Source organism: Streptopelia decaocto (assembly GCF_964273445.1).
Source record: "Streptopelia decaocto genome assembly, chromosome: 1".
Lineage (NCBI taxonomy): Eukaryota > Metazoa > Chordata > Aves > Columbiformes > Columbidae > Streptopelia > Streptopelia decaocto.
The window spans coordinates 65,299,099-65,319,373 of record NC_138663.1 but is presented as its reverse complement, the minus strand read 5'-3'; the positions used below and the strand labels follow the sequence as shown (position 1 = coordinate 65,319,373).

At 36.0% G+C, this 20,275-nt stretch overlaps 2 protein-coding genes across 2 annotated transcripts in view; one reads left to right on the top strand and one right to left on the bottom strand.

Annotated features, from left to right (window-relative positions):
• The window catches only part of DCP1B (decapping mRNA 1B), a 45,383-nt gene that overhangs the window by 23,234 nt on the left and 1,874 nt on the right, over positions 1 to 20,275 (bottom strand). The window contains exon 3 of the mRNA XM_082049375.1: positions 18,299 to 18,426. Within this exon, the coding sequence (XP_081905501.1) occupies positions 18,299 to 18,426 (128 nt within the window). The remainder of the gene's footprint in view (positions 1 to 18,298; positions 18,427 to 20,275) is intronic.
• The window catches only part of CACNA1C (calcium voltage-gated channel subunit alpha1 C), a 490,018-nt gene continuing 476,638 nt past the window's right edge, over positions 6,896 to 20,275 (top strand). Inside the window, exon 1 of the mRNA XM_082047656.1 lies at positions 6,896 to 8,807. Within this exon, the coding sequence (XP_081903782.1) occupies positions 8,678 to 8,807 (130 nt within the window). The 5' untranslated portion in view covers positions 6,896 to 8,677. The remainder of the gene's footprint in view (positions 8,808 to 20,275) is intronic.

Here is a 20,275-nt window from a genome sequence, read left to right as displayed (position 1 = left end):
CCCTCCATCTCTATCAGATGTTTGACAGAAAGGAAATCCTGAATTAAGTATCATCTGTAGAACGGTAATTTCACTAAAACGTTCACATGTTAAAAATGAATCATCGAACAGTGGAGGCACAACTGAATCACTAAACAGCAGAGACACAAAGCAAATTCTTCTACTGCAGCATAAAAGAGGAAATATTAAGATACTTCTAGGCCCAGCTTCAGATACAAAGTTATCCAAGAAGAGATCATTGTAAAAAAACCCCAAACAGAACAAAATGAAACAAAGAGAAAAAGAAAGAAACAAATCAAAGTCTCTTCTGCTAACTCAGTGAGCCAGTTACACGAAAAGTAGCTAACAAAAGCCCAGTAAGGACAGCTAGTTTTATACGGACAAGTCAGTATACATCTATTCATCCCCTTTCAACAGTTCCAAAGTAATTTACTAAAATAAATGGGACTTAGTGGTGAATTGATCACGTTAAAGAAAGACACCAAAGTTATGATGTTAACAAGATTACACAAAACTAGAAGGATATAATGCAGGTATCAAATCAACAAGAAAATTAATATTGAACAGAAATAATCTATATACATTTCTTCAATTATCTAATTGAAATTATTAAATATTAAGGGATATCAGTCTTTGGAATTTTAAAATTTGAAAAAGGTAAGTTACTCGTAAATCAAACTGAAAAATTTTAACAAAATCTGTGAAACTCATTTAATATAGCTCAGTGCTTGAATTTCAGGAAGTATATTATTTAATTTTGAAATCACAACTTCAGAGCTAATTCTACAGCTTCTGCCTTACAATTTTCATTTTTTGGCTATGGATTTCTCCTGTCCTCACCAACACTAGAGCACTTGACACTACTTATAAGCAGAAGCTGACAGCTGCTATCTACCAGGATTATAGATGACATTTTCTAACCTCTCAAAATCTGAAACATTTATTTATTACAATGATCTAGAATTTATTAACAACTTCCATAATTCATGCCAAGTATCCTATTAGAAAGGAAGGCATTTTCACTAGGATTGTTTATTTTACTCTTAATTTGTCTAGCTTCGGCTTCCAGCTATTAGATTTTTGTCTTCTGGATAGACGTGTCCATTATCAAAGTTTTGGGTTCACTGTATTTTTTAGATATTGCTCTGCAGACTGCATACAGTCTTTAAGCTTGGTAAAAGTAAATACAGAAATATCAGCTACTGACTAGAGACTCCCCTGTACCTAGAATCTGTTTTACACTTGCTGGTATTAAAAATAAATACATAAATAACACAATTCCTCAATTTTCTTGTTTTATTCTTGATATCACACGCCTTAAGGTACTTTATTGCCTATGTATGGCCTAGATTCTTGCTCCTAAATATATAAATCCACCATTTCCTATATTAAAATGCAGTTTCTATATGCACATCTTACAAGGTAGTAAGACTCCTTTTATGTTGTTCATATTTTCTCTCGCTATCTACCATTCATGTAATATTTGACTATTCGGGAATCTATCAAAGTTTGCATCTCCTTTTCTAGTACTTTCTAGAATATTGGAGCCTCCATTTTGCAGGATCTACTGAAAAAAGAACCAAAGTAGGTTATATCCACAATAATAATTTTTAATGTATGAGTTCTTAGCTTAAAATATTAATTAAAGCACGTCATGTTAATTTTGTGCTCTTCTACTCCAACGCAAATGTGATCCCTTTGTCCAAGATGCTGCCTTTACAATTATGATATAAGTCTACGATGCTTCTTCCACTTTGCTCAGGGTTGAGCAGTGAAGGAGATTTGCCTGCTGAAGCTCCACATCCTGTTCTGCAGCATAAAGCAAGAGAGGACTGGAACAAATTAAAGAAGATACAAAAACCCTGCAGCTAAAGCAGCTGCACACTGCCTTGGAAAGCTGAATTCCATCTCTGACGTTGCCCCAGAGATATTATGCAATGATACACAAGTTGTGAAATGTCATCTTAAGCGGCTGTCACTGATTGTGTTCGGTTTATTTCCCAGTGTTCGATTTGAGGTCCTAGACCTGGGTTTTATTGCATGGCCTGCAAAAACAACAGCTACTTATAATCACAACTGAAGTCTGTAAGTGTTTTTGGACATACAAATGATACATATATTGGAAAAATTAGGCCCGAGAAATTTAAAGTCAGACATCGTGTATTCAATCAATCTCTGTAATTGTAACTACTTTGCCTTACGATTCCAGTTTGTAAAATGGGAAGAATACTACTTCTAATCTGAGCAAAGTACAACAGTTCAGCTTATTCACGAATTATCAGCTATTATACTGATTTACTAATCACCTAAAACAAGAAAAAAACAATTAATAGTTCTGTTCCTAGTGCAGAAATTCAGTGGTATCTAACAAAGCAAGAGGCCCACATACCAGGAATGAGATAAAAACAGAATACTGCGTAGCCACATTTACATGAACGCTATCCAGACTATTTGATAACTGAAGCAAAATCCTTATTGCAAAAGAATATGAACATGTAATTTAGAATTCCATAAGCAAAACAGAGAGATCACACAAGCAATCTTAATTTTGGTATTTGCTAGTTTAGAAGCCTTGAAGTTCTTTTAGGTGTTTATAGCTTTAAAGTTCTTTCAGACAGAACATGTTGCTTAGCTCTTTAGGTATTCAAAACCAAAACACTAGAAGAAAAATAATTTTCATCCTATTATACCATATTGACAGTGACATGGGTCATTAACAGGACTGCAACTTTCAGATCTCCTACTTCTCTACATTATGTAAAGCAGCACAATGCAAAGCACATATAAACCAAATGTATTTGTTTATAAATAATGGAAATTCAGCATAGATATATCCTGATATTTCTGGAAGTTCTTAGAGGGGAATGAAAAGTTTTGTGATCTCCCAGGCACAAAAATGCCAAGAAACTGAAGCAAGGTAAGAATTTTTCAAACAACCAAAACCTGTATTTTGATATGAGCTTAACTTAAATTCCTAAAAAGCTGCTGAGAAAAAAACAACCCTGTAAAATCACCAGACAGTTGGTCTTTCATTTAATCATTGATAAAGCTCCTGATCCACTTGCCTGGGGAACTTTTAATACAGACAGGGAAAAGGATGACTTGGTATTTTTGTTATTTCAAACATTATGTATGAACAAATAGGAAAAAAGGCAGTTATTAAAGGGAAAAGCATCCTGCTCAGAGACACCTTAATGCAAACTGACGATCACATATAGAGAGTGAAAAAGCTGAGTTTGACCAGTCAAATTGAAGTCAGGAGGGAACTGTTCAAGCAACTTTCTTAAAAAAAAAAAAAAAAAAAAAAAGCTAAAACAACAAGAAAAAATACAACAACAAAAACCCCAACAAAATGCAAAAGTCCCTCAAAACTCATTTCCCCAAAAGCAGATGGGTTGAGAGTGGGCAATAACTGACAACACTACTGAAGTCAAGAATAAGTTCCTTACCACCATGTGTTTAATTGTGCCTGGAACCATGCCATAAAACAATGCAAGAAACAATTTTTTGTTAGTAGGATGGACACTGAAATATGCCTGCCATCTCCAACCAACATGAAACTTCGGTGACCAGCCTGCAGACTGCCAGATAGAGCCAGCAAATACTTCTGATTTCATGAGACAAAAAGGGACAACTAAGAGATGGTAGATTATTTATTAAATCATGTCTATGGCTCTACTGGGATAGACTGACTTCAGGCAGATTTTTAATCAATATTTATCAGAAATACTTTAGCAAAAAAACCAACTCTGTAATAGACATTATCAACACTGTCTTACTAGAGTGCCCCAAAGCTGAAGTTATGTTAGTACCATAGGAAACTTTAAAGTGCATTCATACATTTATTTCCATAAAGCTCAGGAGATGTAAGTGTCCATAAGCAGGTTCTTTACTTGAATTTGCAAGAATTCTCTTAAAATTGCACTCTGTTGATGTTACAAGAAATTTTTAGTCATGACACAGGAATAGGATCTATGTTATGATCCATCTGGCTTAGTACGTTTATATTTTCCCTCACCACTGGCCTTCGAGTCACATTCAGTGCCGTTGCATCATTAGTACCAAATAATTTTTAAATCATGATAATGTGTGATACTGAAATTAAGGCAGGAAGTCTGCGGACGCCAGACTATCCATTTCTTAAATAAAAAGTTGTTCTTAATAATCCTTTATTGTTCTTATTTATAAGTTGTTCTTAAATAACAAGTGGTTCTCATTACTATTTCACAATAGACTTCTGAAACGTCCACATCAGATTGGAGCTCCATTGCCTTGTGCAATGGAAATGATTAAACAGTCTCACTCAAGGAATGCAAAAGCTAAGTGAAGTGGTATTAAGATAAACAAATGGTAAGTGAAAGTACTGTTCCATTTTTGATGTAGAAGAACGATAGACACTGACTTTAGAAAAATAAGTGAAGAAGTCTGCAGCAAAGCTAAAAATCAAATCAAATATCCTGAGTCAGCAAAAGCACCTTTCCCGAGAAAAATATCCAATCAGAGAATGGCTCAGAAACTTAACACCTCAAAATCTGAAACTATTACCTATATTAGCTTACCAGTTCTCTACATTCTCTGCTTTCTGCAGCAAATCATAAAACGTCTTCTATGCACTGAAATGAAGTCAGGTCCTGACCTACAGGAATCATCTGAATACAACACAAAAATGTCATTAGAAAAATCTAGGTTAAATATATATCCATGAATTCTATTAGCAGAAAAGCTTACTCTAACAGAACACTATCCCAAGGAGAAGTGGAACTAGAAACCAGTCTTTTCTTGATTCTATGCACATCACATCATACCTCATAGCTAAAAGCACTGAGAACTCTTCTCAATCAAGGAGAAAGGGAGAACACTGCCTTTCCAACCTGAAGGCAAAAAAAAAATTGCTTTTGTTTTCAATAATAGGAAGGAGAGCTGTGTTCACCTTCTCAGTTTCCAGCCTTTTTATTTCCACTCTGCCTTCACTAGGTTAAGACAAGCAGCAGCTTCTGTTATGTTTCTTGTGGAGTATCTGGGCTTCTAATCCTGTGGGGATAAAGTCGGTTCTACTGTATGTGACATACACGGTTAGTAGAGGACTCATCAGGATCAGAACATCATGGTTCTCATTTATAATTTAGTCAAATCTAAGAATATGTTCCCAAAGATTTTTAAAGTGCATCTCTGGGGTACCTGCCAAAGGTCAACGTACACTTCCAATTCCAGAGCTATGGTCAAGTCCAAGGTCAAGTTCTCCAATCTCTGACGATGCCATTTTTTCGGTAAAATAGAAAAGAATAGGAAAAAGAAGGAAGAATATTTTCACCTCAGATAGGTGTTCAATAGCATGTTATTTTATGTTATTTTTTCCTGAAACCTGAATTTTTACTATAATCAGTCTGATGACCTGTCACTCCATATGGTTTAACTCCCACAAAATTATGAACAACTTCAAAAAGGGCTTCACGAGGGAAAAAAGCAACCTTAACTATAGATGATGTTTCCAAATCTGACTGCTGTGATCTCCTCTCTTATTTCTTCATTGCACACCTTCAGATCCTACGTAACAGAAATATATTTGCAGATCTGGACTAAGTTCTAAACCTGCAACATAAGTTTCAGTTGTTTTATATATATACATATGTATATATATATACTCGTTCTTGTAACAAGTAACACCTAAGAAATAAGATTAACTGAATTTAAAAAAAAAAAATGTATTGTTTCATTTGTATACTCTGCACATGCCATAATTTTTCCTATACCATATCTATTTCTGAAATGGTTAGAAAAGAATTAAAAAAAAATCACACAGAAACAGGCAAAGGTAAAGTCAACTAGTCCTCCTGAAATTTCAAATGCATAGTCCATATTTACAGCATATCTTATGCAGTTGCTTTTATTGATTTGCCATAGCGTGTTAACATGTTATATTCAACACATTAAAAAGTCCTTTTATTCTAGTCTGTAGCCATTTCTCCTCTTAAAGTTGGCTGTGAGATTGCCTTCAGTAACATCTGCTTATCTGTAGAGCTGCCGCTGTGAATTTCTATCTATGTATGATTTTTAGCCATACAACACAATTTCATGGGCACAGAAAGGACTTTCAATGTTCTGATGTAGTGACAGGCAGACAGTAATAAGTTTAGTCCAGTTGTGGGTAGGCTCATGCTGTGCTTGCAAGCTAAATTTCAGTAGATGGCTGCGTTTTGGACACTTTAATCACTACGTTTAATCTTAAAGTATTAATTAAAATAATAATTAAAATAATTAAATGACGTACTTTATTCTAGTGAAAGTTGCAATTTAATAATTTTTTAAGAAGATACAAATACCACCTCTTCAAACTACCTTACTGCTTTTTTCTTTTGATTGCTTTAAATCTTTTAGCATATTTGTATATATTTTAAAAAATTATTTTAACTATTGAAGTTAGTGTTTAGATTACTATGAATATGAGCAGTTTACTGACTTTCCTACCTTCTCACACAGAAAACATTATGTGTGGGTATAAGTACATCGGGAGAAAAATAATGTACTCCTGAGATCAAGTTTGTCACCAAGAAAATACAACTTAAGCAGTAAGCATTTCCTAGTTTCAAACCTGTAATCCAACAGGAGGAAAAACAACAACAAACAAACACAACCAACAACAACCAAAACACCACCCCCCCAAACGAACAACAACAAAAACAAACAAAAAACCCAACCCAAAGACATTTACCAAATTCATTTTACATTAGCAGCTAGACGTTGCACAATAGCAGCACTGGGAGGTACACTGTAATTTTGAATCCCTGAATACAGAACAGATATACACTTAAATTCAAATAAAAATTTGGAATTTTGCATTGGGTGATTTTTATTACAGTAGTTGTATTATTTTCACACAGAAAGTTAAAGTGTGTATTTCATTTTGCTTCAGAAGTCAGCAGTATTTTACGAGCTCATGGATAATCCTTTAGGAATAAAACATATCAGTAATCATCATCTGCTTTCCTCTCCTTCAGCTTTTAACTATCTCAGTGAAAATTTGAACCTCTACTTTGTTTTCTGTTTGAGAGAGAGATGTACAAAATATTCACATGAAAGAAAACCAGAATAAAACCAGAAGAGCGATGACAACAACAAAAACGAGGTAAAGCACTGCAAGAAGGCATATGATACCTTACATAAAAATCCAATGTTATTTCTCTCCTTTTCTAATTATGAATTTTCATGAACCTCATTATTGTGAGAATCTACATGTGCCTGTGTAGAGGATTTAACATTGTATGTTGTTAAGCAAATAATACTGAAATTTTGCAGAAAGGCAGTTTGTTTGACAGAGACAAAAGAATTGTTGGAGCTCATCAAACTGAAAGTCCATATCCTGTCTAAGACAATGACCAGAACCAGATGATTCACAGGAAGAATCTTCCTAGTCCCTTTATTGTTGACTTCTGACCTGAAGCATGTGTCTCACATCACTTACATTTTTTTTTTCCCCTGGCTACAGAATCTCTGGTTGTTTTTATTCATATAAATAACACCGCTATGCAAAGGGATTACTGTAACAGGCTCCAAAAGACCTAGGAGTATCTATGTCCAAATAATGAAGCTAGCAGGTCAAACCCACATTTTTTAAAAGACTGGTTTTAAGCAATACATTACAATATGAAGACAATATATTTTATTACATTTTATTAAAGCAACCTCTGCATTGCAAAACCAACAACTGGGCTGCAGCCACAACCATTAAAGGACAGCAGATAGCAAATAATAAGCTCAATGCTGTTACTAGTTTGTACGCCATTTAAGACAAAAAGCAACACTGCATTTGCAGCCTTAGAGGAATTCCACTGGAACAGTTGCACCATGTTTCTGTATAGAACACATTCCTTGTCCTTTAAAGGGTATGCTATCTTATACTTGAGAAGGGTTTCTTTCTTTTTTCCTCCTGTAATTGAAAAGTATTGTTTACTGCCGATTTAAGGCTTGTTTTGATGAAGAGAGAGCTGATGAGGCACTCAAGAGCTTGTATTAAATCAATACTAGTCAGAAGTGAGCAGCTTGTATATGCGCTGTGGGATACACTTGCTCACATATTTATCTTCCATGTTTTGAGAGAAGGTTACAAATATTTTTATATATATATACACATATAAAAGAGTGCCAGTGAGCAAGCTCACATTCCACAAGAAGTTTTCTGGCTATGTCAGGAGTGAAGTCCACCCCCTACTAGACAAACCTATTTTTTTTCAAACAGAAGAGGATATTATCAGAGAAGTCCGTGCTGATATACAGAAACCAGAGATCGTCAGGGCTCGGTGAGGTGATGAGCTGACGGGTGGATGGCGCCTATTATCTCCACTTCTCAATCCAAGTTTTCCTAAAAAACCACAGGGGGAGGAGAAGGCTCCAGCTCAGCAGAAGGCACAGAGGACAAGAAAAGGATTAGGAGTGAAGAGCAAGGAAAGGAAGGATAATGCAAGAGATATTGCAGAGGTTTCAAAGAGCTGGAAAATAGTTTCTAGATTAAAAGACCAACTTGTCAGTAGTTTAAAGCAACATTCGGGCTTTAACTTCTGCATGAGGCTACTACATAAAATAACTCTGAAGTAGGAAACTATTTACCAAAAGGAATTTACCTTTACTATATATAGAAAATATACTCAGGTTCAGTTGTTTCAACGTTTCTTGGAATTTTAAAATGTTTCAAGCCTTAGTTCGGCAAGCCTATCACCCTCTACCCAGCCACCAGCCAGGGGAACCCGAAACGAAGTACAAGGGGAAGCTGGTGCATGAAACTCAGCTTAACTGCTTCTACATCAAACCTGGAGGTAAGACAACATTACCTAGTTGTGTGCACGCAAACTGTACTGGTATTTCCTTGCTTGGATAAGTATTCCCTTTCTATTTAAATAGAAGAGTCTATATAATGTATGAAATGATACTAATAACTTATTGTTGTGGATAATACTGTGGATACTGTGAAGTCCTGTATGTGTGATCACACTACCACAGGATTTAGATAATTCTGTTAATTCTCAAATCTGTGGAGTCAAAAGATGGGTGGCTTCACTGGGCAATATGTTGTCTTTTGAGTATCTCATGAACATCGCTTTCCCACTTATGGTTTGACATGAGAGGAAAATAAAAGGCAAGTAAGCATAAGGAATAAAAAAGAAAAAGTTTTGTTTCATACGCGATGAGGCTAAGAAGTTTAAAACATACAAAAGCTCAAAATATTAAATGCACATGTGAAAGGAGTTACGCAAGAGGTTTCTAAAGAGCAACTAGCTCTGTAATATTTTCATTTGCAGAAAAAATATGTATGCATTCATGTACATATCTACATTGATCTGGAAACATCTACCATTTTATACTATACAAGGAGGTGTGTATGAAGTAGAGTGTATACAGGTAGTCACATGAAAATAACCTATTTAAAAAAATAATTATCTGTTCCAACTTGAACTCTTGAGCTTTACTGCATCATATGCCTATCTTATCTTGAAAAGATGTCCGGAATTCTCAGTGCTGGCAGTACACACTCAGCTGTAAGCGTCCAGACAAGCTAATAGTTGCTTATATGCTGACATCCATAAATGGGAAACGAAGACTGTGTCTAGCAGATATACACAGTATTAGACTCCTTTCGTTCTATACAGAAACTCATCCGCAACTGCAGGATGATTGATACATGCTTTTAATATTCTATTCCATATACTTTTCCTACCAATTTGTTTGCCCAGGCAGGAAAACAGTTTCACTATGCACAAAATAATTACCAGCCATCAAAAAACTACATAGCTTTGTTATCTTAGCTTCTTAGCCTGTTTCTTCTCACGTGACATATAGTTTCTCTGACTTTTAGATTGGATTCCATCATTCCACATAACTGAAAATCTACATTAGGATTACTGCACTACTTTTCTGTACACCTTTTTTTTTTTACCACCTTTGTCACACAACAGAAACACATCATTAGAGCAAAAAGGTGGCTGCAGTCATCATAGTTACGGCTGCAAAAAGCCACAGGACTAATGCAAAGTATTCTAAGTCCTTTGCTTTGCTCAGGCTTCCACAACTGCTAACAAATCTGCAGGGTGGGAAGGCTAAGGAAGGAACAACAAAAATACCCTTTTAGGAAAGGCTGAATAGAAGTATCTGTGCTGAATTGGGTGGGGTGACAAGGGATACAGTTTTATGCATCAAAACTTATATCTTAAGGCCTTCACAACTGGTATGTACAATTTCCACTGAAAACATATCTTGTATTTAAAGGAAAATATGAATAAGGCAGCCCCAGAAAAAATAAACCTAGAAATACTTACTAGTACAAAAAATTTTGCTTTAAGAAAAACAAGCAAAAAAGGGATAACATAGTTCCTCTACTGCGTTGCTTGTTTTACTTTGAACCTTAAAAACCTAAACCATTTCCTCCCCACAATAAGCACAAAAAAAATCTCAAACACTCTAAAGTAGAATTAACCAGTACCTGCTAATTCTAGAATCACATTAATGATTTAGTGTGGTTGGGGTCTTTGCGTGTCATTTAGTGCAGCCTTCTGCCCAAAACAGGGCTAGCTTCAGTGAGACAGACAGTTAGGAAAAGAAGAAATTATGATCAGCTACAAGTTACAAAAGAAGAATATATGCTATGGCACTTTTTCAACTATTTCTTGAGGTAATTTGCATATATGTACACTCTACAACAAATTATCCTGTCCTTTTCACTACATTAAAAATCCACTCCTGGTTCTATAGACTCAAGCAGAGTTTAGTTACAGATTTCAAAACCAGGCGTATCAGGTTGTAAACTCTAGAACAGGGAAGCCAACTAACCACGAGACAGCGAGATCACGATTTCCCATCTCAAACACCACCTGCCTTCAGCCAGCCCTGCTGCATGTCTGTCCACACCCGACTGCAAAACAGCGTTTAGTTATGCCATCGAGTTACAGTAATATTTTTATATCTCGAAAGACAAGCATGAAAGATTTTTTTAGGTATCCTTGAAAATTAAAATGAGAGATAGAAAGCACAAAAATATAATAAAACATAAAATATGTACATTTATATCCTTATAAAATTTTTAATATCTATAATCATTTCCAAGGGGCAGTTTATTATTTTTCTTGACATTCTGAAACTATTTATACCATCTTCTAAGCACATTAAAATCATTAGTGTGTTGAAGTATAGACCACAAAGTGAGGAACTATATGGAAACGTAGTAGGAAATTAGTAATGCCTTTACATATGCTTTTATAAACTGGTCTAAGAACAGATAATTTCTGAGTGTACGTACAATGAAGTCAGTAAACTCAGTGCTAGACAGCATCTCACGTGAAAAAAAATCATCACTGTGCATCTAATAAGCAAGTTTCTTCCTGCTCCTATTTATTTGCTTCTCTCAAGAAAATTTGCACATGACAAACTATAAAATACTTATGTCAGACACAAAATATAAAATGGGTTTCCAAAAAAAATAAGGCATGCAACATGACAAAGCTCATGCTACAACCTTAATTTTGGGGGGTTAGAATCAATTTTTACTACAAAATTAAAGTATTTTCAGTATGCATATTTTAAATTTAAAAAAGGAAAATAATATCTCTGCTTGGCAGTGTTAGCATTCCAACAGCCTCAGCAAAACTGAGGTTTCACTTTAAGGTCGGTAACATCCAGGGAAGGTAATTTTGACCGATGCTGCTGTTTTGTCTTGCTGGATACATGATGAATTTTTATAATGCTGATGAAAGGAGAGAAAGTGGAATGGGAAGAAGGAGGAACAATTTGTTTATTCCTCTGAGACAAAAATGTCCCCAAGGACAGAACCTCAGGTAAACCACAAGCATTTGTATTCTGAACAAATGGCAGTAGTCAGTCCATGCAGGCTTTAAAAAAAGAAAAAGGCTTTAGCCAAATCAGTTTAGCAAACAACAGGCTGAAAAGCACATACCTCTACTGAGGGCAAGGCCCTTGTGCCAAAATGACTTTGAATTTCTTTAGCTGGAGCTTTCACTTTACAAACACTTCTGTTCCAAATTAAAACTCTGAGGAATGTTTCTCAAACTACATAAATATTTTCTTCAACAAAGCATGAAGGTTCTACCGGGCCAGAATAATAATTTTGCAATCAAACTTAACCTCAAAAAATTGTTCTTAAGTTATTCAGCTGTAATAAAAACATAGTATTTTGCTTAATGATGCAGCAACAGAAAGCCGTGTAATATTTCTGAACAGACCACTGAATTTAGAGAAATACAATACAAATTGAATGAAGCTAACAACATTTAAAGGTATTTGTTTCAAAATTCAAAGAGACCAATGTGAATTTGAGGAATAGTCATTTGAATACACAGTTTACTGTGTTCACCCTGTTGGGTTTTTTTCTGTTATTGGACCAGATACTGTATGTTGGCAGGTAGGAGGCTGATAAATAAGGCTCTCCATTTAAACTGACAATTTTACCGAAACCAAAAACCAAACAGAAACTCTATTATATCATAAAAACAAAGCAGTGAATATCTATTTTGCTGTCTCAATGGAAACAATTGAGCAAGTAGTTGTTTATTGGTCAATATGCAGAAGGCTGAATCTAAATATATACACAAGTAAATTTAATCACCAAATGCTGTTTTCACACTCGAATAAAAACACACTTCAGAAGGAAGAAAATATTTAAAATACTGAATTACAGAATATATAGACTAAGAGCATATTTCAAGGTAAAAAAGACACTATAGTATCCAAAAGAAGATTGTTTTTCATGACATATTCATTTTCACGTATCACTCAAATTCTATTACTGTTGTATCCTGCTTTCTCTTCGGAAGCAAATTTCTAATAGTCTTCAAACCAAGATGTTCTTCACAAGAGAAATGTACTTGCAGGGTCAGTGTGTCTTCAGAAATGCCTACAGAAGTAGGATACTTGTTATCCATTTAGAATTTTTTACCAGGATGAATTTACTTAGAAGAGTGACCTGATATTGGCCACAACTGGTCTCCAAGAACGTGAGTTGTTCTGTTTGAGAGGGCTCTAGGATGCTGTTACATAGGGTTTAAGAACAAAAAATGATAGTTTAAGAAAAATATAAACCATTACCTTTTCCTGAACATTTTTCATTCACTTATCTCCAAGCATATATTTGGAAAATTTTTCACATATAAATAAATATGACCTACCAGGGGAAAAAAAAAAACACAAACAACCAACATAAAACAACCAACCAACCCAACCCAACCCAAAACAAAAACTCCCCAAACAAAACCAAACCAAACCAAACCAAAACACAAACAAACCCCCAAACTTATGCTACTTCTTTAGAAACCTGGTAAACTTCCCTCTCCCTCCCATCCCATCTCATCTACTCGACATTGTTGCAGTGTGGGAATCTGCAAAAATAATACTAAATTTTCAGGGTTCTGGTAGACATATGGTGGCAAGTTAAACTGGACAACTGAAACTAGTATCAGGTTATGTACACATCACATGTGTCTAGACAGTTTTACCAAAACTAGGCATGCCTGGTCTGCTTTTGTACCGCTTCCTTAACCTCTCCAAAAGCTCACATTCAGTATAATATGCCACATCTGATGAGGAAGCTTCATCCGGTTTCAAGCCCAGGAGATGACATAATCAAAGGCCTTGCTACAAATGTGGCACAGAAATGAAAGTAACTTCTATGCCCAAATACGTAGAGAATCTAGTCAAATATAAAATATTTGTTGACCTGTCACACAGTTTCTTTCTCCACTTGCTATAGCACAAAAGCACCCAATTAACCTGCATCAGATCATTGTCATAATTAGCACACTAACTATTATAAGGTAGGACCTTGTATTTTTTTCTGGCAGCTGAAATGCTTAAGCTGAAGTTAGCTCTAAGATATGCAACTTAATATTCACCAAATTCTCTGTGTCCTGTAAACATGAAAAACAATATTCAGTGATAAAATGATAAATCAGTCAACTCCAGAAATAATTCACTGATCCAGCATACACCCATATACACCTGGCACAACATACAGTTGAGAATAGTTGTGAGTAAATTATATAGTTGACCAGTACTAAAAGGAGAAAATTAAGTTAGTTTAACCAATAATTTACAGTTATGCATTTCTTCTGAACTATCTCATATAAGCCAGCATCAAATATTAAGCAACGGGCTCTAAACATTAGTTTTCCCAATAAATATCACCAAGGATTAAGGGAAAAAAAAAAAAAGTACTAACTATGTAGTTAAGATTATTCAAATATAGAACCCAGGAAATTTTAAAAATTCTTCAAATCACTAGACGATCTAAACAAAAACAGAATTACTGTCATGCTCTCAGAAAGCAAGCATCTAAAAATGCAGTTAACTACATAAGTTTAAAGGTCACATTGAAAAATATCAATTTGATCCATAAACCTTCTGTTTCTTGGTGGACAAGGATTTCTGCTGGCAACAAAAACTGTAATTTGAGCTTCCCTTCCGGCTTTGAAATGAATAATCCTAGCTCTAGCCTAACAGATTTCCCAAACTAAACTTTTCTGTGAAATAGTGGATCAGTGGAAACATTAACTGGCACAGATCCCAAATCCAGCCTGAAAAGTCCTGGGATTAGACTGTAGGTGTCTGCAACATGGTGTTTAGACAGTATTTCCAAGATCATATGGAACAATAGAAGATATATGAAAACCAACAGAGCAAAAAGGTTAAAATATTTCTTTTCTTATTGTAAGTAATCATAAAGCTTACATTTATTGTGTATAATTTTGGGAAGCTTTTTCTATTGTAATTGCAAAGCAATCTTTACAAAATGATAGCTATAACATGGCAAACTATTGGCGGACTTGTCCAGTATGCAAGTACCACCTTCTGCTGCCAAGAGCATTTATTTAGTGTGATACAACCAGCCACAGATATTTAGCTGTACTGAAATGAAGTTGGTTTCAAAAAATATTCAAAGTATTGAAAGAAACAAAACACTGGGCAGGACTTCTTTATTTCTCCAAATGCTTGCCTTTGAATTTTTCTGAAATTTACAGTCACAAAACCCAAAGGTACGTCCTGGGAAAGCAACTACACCAACCAGAAAAACAGAGTAAACTCTGCTAGCTTAGTTACATCTAATAAGAAAATATGTATGAAAAATAGAGTCAGAAGTAACCATCTCAAACACAAGGTTAGAAACAGATAACTTGTTTCCAGATCCTGTTGAAGTATTACTGCCAAACCGTCTACTGTTTTGCCAAGTAAACAGCTATTACTGAGTACTCCTTGTTAGTAGCTAGAAGCAGGAGATAAAAATAAAATTATAAGATTAGGACCTCAGAAACCCAGTTTTGGATGAAAACTCCATTTATTAAGGAAGAAGCTTGAAGCCTTAATTTTGCAAAAAATTATAAAGGCAAGTTGTGTAGTACATCAAAACACAAGGAAAAAATTAATATAGAAAATTCAAGACAGATATTCAGAAGAGTGTTTAGATGAGACCATAGTGAAAACAGATACTTCTATGAGTCTATGATACATTCTATGATACATTCTATGAATTAATGTTGATGAGGTTCCTTAATTGTATGTAGCTTTAAAATAGAAGGAAGAAAGGGCTACAGTTATTTGCATCTTAGTGGATAAATCACCATGTGAATGATCTTTAAGGACCTAAAGAAAAGTCAAATTTTGCTAAGTAACTTTTCTTCTGTGGGTCTGTAATGCCAGCTTGCTCTGATAACATCCATATTTCTAAGAAAATCTGAGAAAACAACAGTTTTTCCTTTGAAGTACCAAGACCTTCAATTTTCTTAAAGAACTTTGCAAGATTATTTTAGGAAGATAAATAACAAGGGGAAACATACCCCTATACCTGGAGCACATCTGACACTAAAAGAAATACTAAACTAGTAGACTTTTTTAGTAAAGCAAATATGAATCTTGTCTCAGACTAGAAAATTCTCAAATAAATAACATATATAGATTTACTCAGGGCTAGATCAAACGGCTTATTGCAGTAAAAATCAGACCCACAGACCCAGGCTGAAGATGCCTTTGTAGAACTGGGAGTAGCCTAGCTGGGGATCTTGTTATTTCTTTTTTATGGTTGCACTCAAGGGAATGATACAGTAAAGGGCACCACGAGGTCCAGAAGCTCTCAGATCTTGCGACTGAGAGATCCTAAACTGAAAGAAAGGTGTTACTTTCATGTTGCCACTGGCAAATTGTCAGTGTAGGTGCTATGGGCTCACCCCAGGCGGCAGCTCAGCCCCACACAGCCGTTCACTCCCTCCCCTCAGTGAGACGCGGAGAGAATCAGAAAGGCAAAACCAAGAAAACTCGTAGATTGAGACTAAAGAGAGTTTAATAGGTAAAGCAAAGCTGTGCATGCAAGCAAAGCAAAATAAGGAATTAATTCACTGCTTTCCATCAGCAGGCAGCTATTTAGCCATTTCCAGGAAACCAGGGCTCCATTGTGTAGGATGGTTACTTAGGAAGACAAAAGCTGTAACTCCAAACATCCCCCATTCCTCCTTCTTCCCTCAGCATTTATCGCTGAGCATAACACAACACAGTGTGGGGTATTCCTTCAGGCAGCTGGGGTCAGCTGTCACACCTGCGTCCCCTCCCAAATGCTTGTGCACCCTCAGCCTATTCACTGGCAGGGCAATGTGAGAAACTGAGAAGACCTTGATGCTCTGCAAACACAATTCAGCAGTAGCTACCTTAAAAAGAGCACACATTGCCTAGACAGAAGCCAGAAAGGAGCCTTCTGCATTTTGCTGTTGCACAATTAGCCAAAAAGCCCCAGACAAGTTACTTGAACATAGGTCCACTGCTCAGAAGCACCTTAGTACTTATTTTTAAGATCCCGCAAATCTATGATTCTGACACTTCTTAGGGAACAAAGAGCCTACACCCCCTCAAAACTCCTATTTTTTTTGCCTAATAAAAAAAAAACCCAAATGAATCACAGTTTACATGCAGTAATCAGACTAAAGATGGTCTTACTTCATGTCAGCACAGAGTTATGACAACTTCTAGCTACTCTTTTTACACCAACCGTCTCAACAAAAAAGAAAAAATAATATATTGCGTTTCAAAAGCTAGATATTAGTATATATATAAATAAACTCCTAATGGAATTTCAAAAGGATTTAAAAAAAGATTACATGTACATAGGAAAGGATCTTCAAAATCAGATGGGAAAAATAGGTCTCACGGTACATAAAATCACAGTATTACAGTATGTTTGGGATTGGAAGGGACCTCAAAAGATCATCTAGTCCAATCCCCCTGCTGAAGCAGGAATGCCTAGGTGAGGTCTCTATTGTTTCTACCACATAGTGTGTGTGAACAACAGGATTCCCTCTTGATATACTTTCCCACACCAAATTAGCTTAGGAAGTAAAAAGGTCTAGGAGATTCTCAAACTGGGCTGCTTTCTATGTCACAAATTTCCTCTGATTTTACTTCATCCAGAGGGAACACTTCTGCATCACAGTTTACACAAAACATTTTTGCGATCTGATTCTATGTGTCAAGCAGAAAGTATACATCATACTACAGCTCTGCTTCCAAGTACAGATATAAACTGTATATTTAAAACTGCTCACTCTCATATAATTGCACACTGTAACAGTCCGTTAGTATATGTGCATGTAAAAGTGCAGCTTTCTCTTGTCTTCCACTTATTTCTGAGTTTGCCTGACACTTGCTAATTCTTGTATAATCATGCAAGATAAACACAGAGCCCAAAGTAATAACTTTGTCTTTCGTCACGATTTAAATTAGGCTCAACACTATGTTGTTAAGAGTCACTCCTAATAATCGAGAAGTAACCTGCCTTCCAACTTGCTGTAAGGACAGTATTTTGTAGCTGAAGCAGAACACGGGCTTTGAATTGGATCCATTTGTCTATTTTGATGCAGAAAACCAAGACTACAAATACCACTCCAGCCGTCAGTAGATCTGCTTTATGGTGAGACTTCCCAACACTGACTGGGGTATATTTAGAACAGACAATATTTCTGTGAGTCTCTACACCCATCACATACACATGACCATACAAGTCTACTATTTGTCAGTTAAATGAAGAGATAACTGTTAAGCACATTCTAATACTTTCTTTAGAAGGGTGGCATTTTAGGAAGCACTGAGTGACTCTTCTCTTTCAGCATGCCAAAAAGCAAACTGTATTCCTTCAACTGTAACTGTTAACCAGCTAGTTTCAGTCCTTGAAAGATGCAGTCTAATCATTTGGACTGCCTTAACGAAGAACAGACTCTAAAGAGGGCCTAACTTCTTTAGTATTTAACCCAACATACCACATACTTACATCTGGCATTTCTGTACAGTAGAAAAGGGTCCTGCAGCTGGAAATCGAGGTCTTTAGTAATAGGTTCTGTTCGATTTTCCATGCTCAGTCTGTTCATAATTGTGAAGCCATGTCTTGGAGAAGCTGATCTAAAAATTATCAATTAGAAATCACATCAAGTCAAGGAAAAAACAAATAACTACAATTTCTTCACCATATAGTTCTCAATTTTTTAAAAATTGTATTTCTAAGAGATACTATGAAAGTCTAATCTTGTTGCCAAGGAAATAACAATTGACTCTTGTGGTGTTTTGTGCAATCCTTTTAATTATTTCAAACCCCTACATCATGTATGAGAAATAACAGAAGCACCATTAGTCTCACAATAGCTACAGAAAGTATGCCACATTGGTGATACTACCATTGCAGGTTCAATGATTTAGTCACAGCATAATCATACCTCCATGTCAGGTTTTCACTTCAAGTTATAAGGCTTGCAACTTCCAAACAGGCTAAAACATTACAAAACACCACTTCGCCCCAGACCATCAGCATCACATTGTCCAGCCACCACCACCATCTACCCTATAGTTTCTCACAGGAGTAGAATACAGCAATTATAACAATTCAGTCATAGGCCAGAGCAAGTATATTTTTTTAACACTCAGGTTAATGACTGCAGATAGTAACAGTCAACCCAGGTAAGATTTTCCACATCATCTAAAGCGTAACAACAAAAGTGAGGGTGGTGAGACACTGGAACAGATTGCCCAGAGAAGTTGTGGATGCCTCATCATTAGAAGCATTCAAGGCCTGGCTGGATGGGGCTTTGAGCAACCAGATCTAGTGGAAGATGTCCCTGGTTGTGGGAGGGGGTTGGACTAGAGGACCTTTAAAGGACTTTTCCAACCCAAACCGTTCTATGATTCTAGGACTCTAAATCATTGTGCTTGTTCATGACGGTTACACTTCAAGTCAGTTAGATAATTTTATTAATGTGAGCTGTTAAACCTATCACGGTCCTGACAGGAGATACTACTTTCAAACCAAGTATGACAATAAAGAAAAAGATGATAGCTAAACATTTGGGAAAAGTGCCATCTCTGGTAATTGCTGGGGAGTGGATTTCTCTGTGAAATCCAACACACAGGAACCTGCATTACAGGACTGCAGTCAACAGAAAATTAAACAAAAGTGGAACCCTTACCAAGAATCCTTGTTTGCAACAGTCAGTACTTAAAAATATCCAAACAAAGAAACAAAAAAAACAGCCCACTTCCACTGGCATTATCCATATTGGAAGTCTGATTTATTTGACCATTCTTCAGAATTTGCAAAGATGTGACAGGTGATAAATGAGTCAGCTCAAGTAAAATGGTCACATTACATCATCACAACAATAATCAGAAGCAACAAAGGGAACAGCAGTGGTCTCCAACCTATGGTCTTTTGGCAATGTTTTTACCACAAGACGTCATGACTTTGTACAATGCCACAGGAAATTTAAGTTGAAACTTCTGGGGAGGCCAGCAGCTCACAACCTGTTCCATACTGTTGCCTATAGGGCAGCCAGGGTAGCAATCTCTGCTGTAAATGGAAACTTCCTCAATCAACAAAAAGAACAGCAAAAGATCACAGATACTAGAAGTGCCAGGTAACATGTTGTCAGTTACAGAGTTTTAAAACCAACATACTAGAGAAATACTACTTCTGTTGTGCAGTCCACAACTAGCCACCTCCACCTATTGCTAACACAACTAAGGGCCAGTTCTTTCCTCTTGTGGTGGTAATTATAACAGCATCTTATCTCCTCTTACCTGAAAGCAGCTTAAAAAAATTACGGATGACAATTTCCACTGCTGGTACAAAAGAGCTCAGAAGATTAAAACCAGCATTCCCACTTCACACAAAGCTCACAGTCTCTTGGGCCTCCTTGGCACTTCACACATACATCTCTTGGCTTCTCAAAACAGCCTCTTGCTTTCTCAGTTCTTCTAC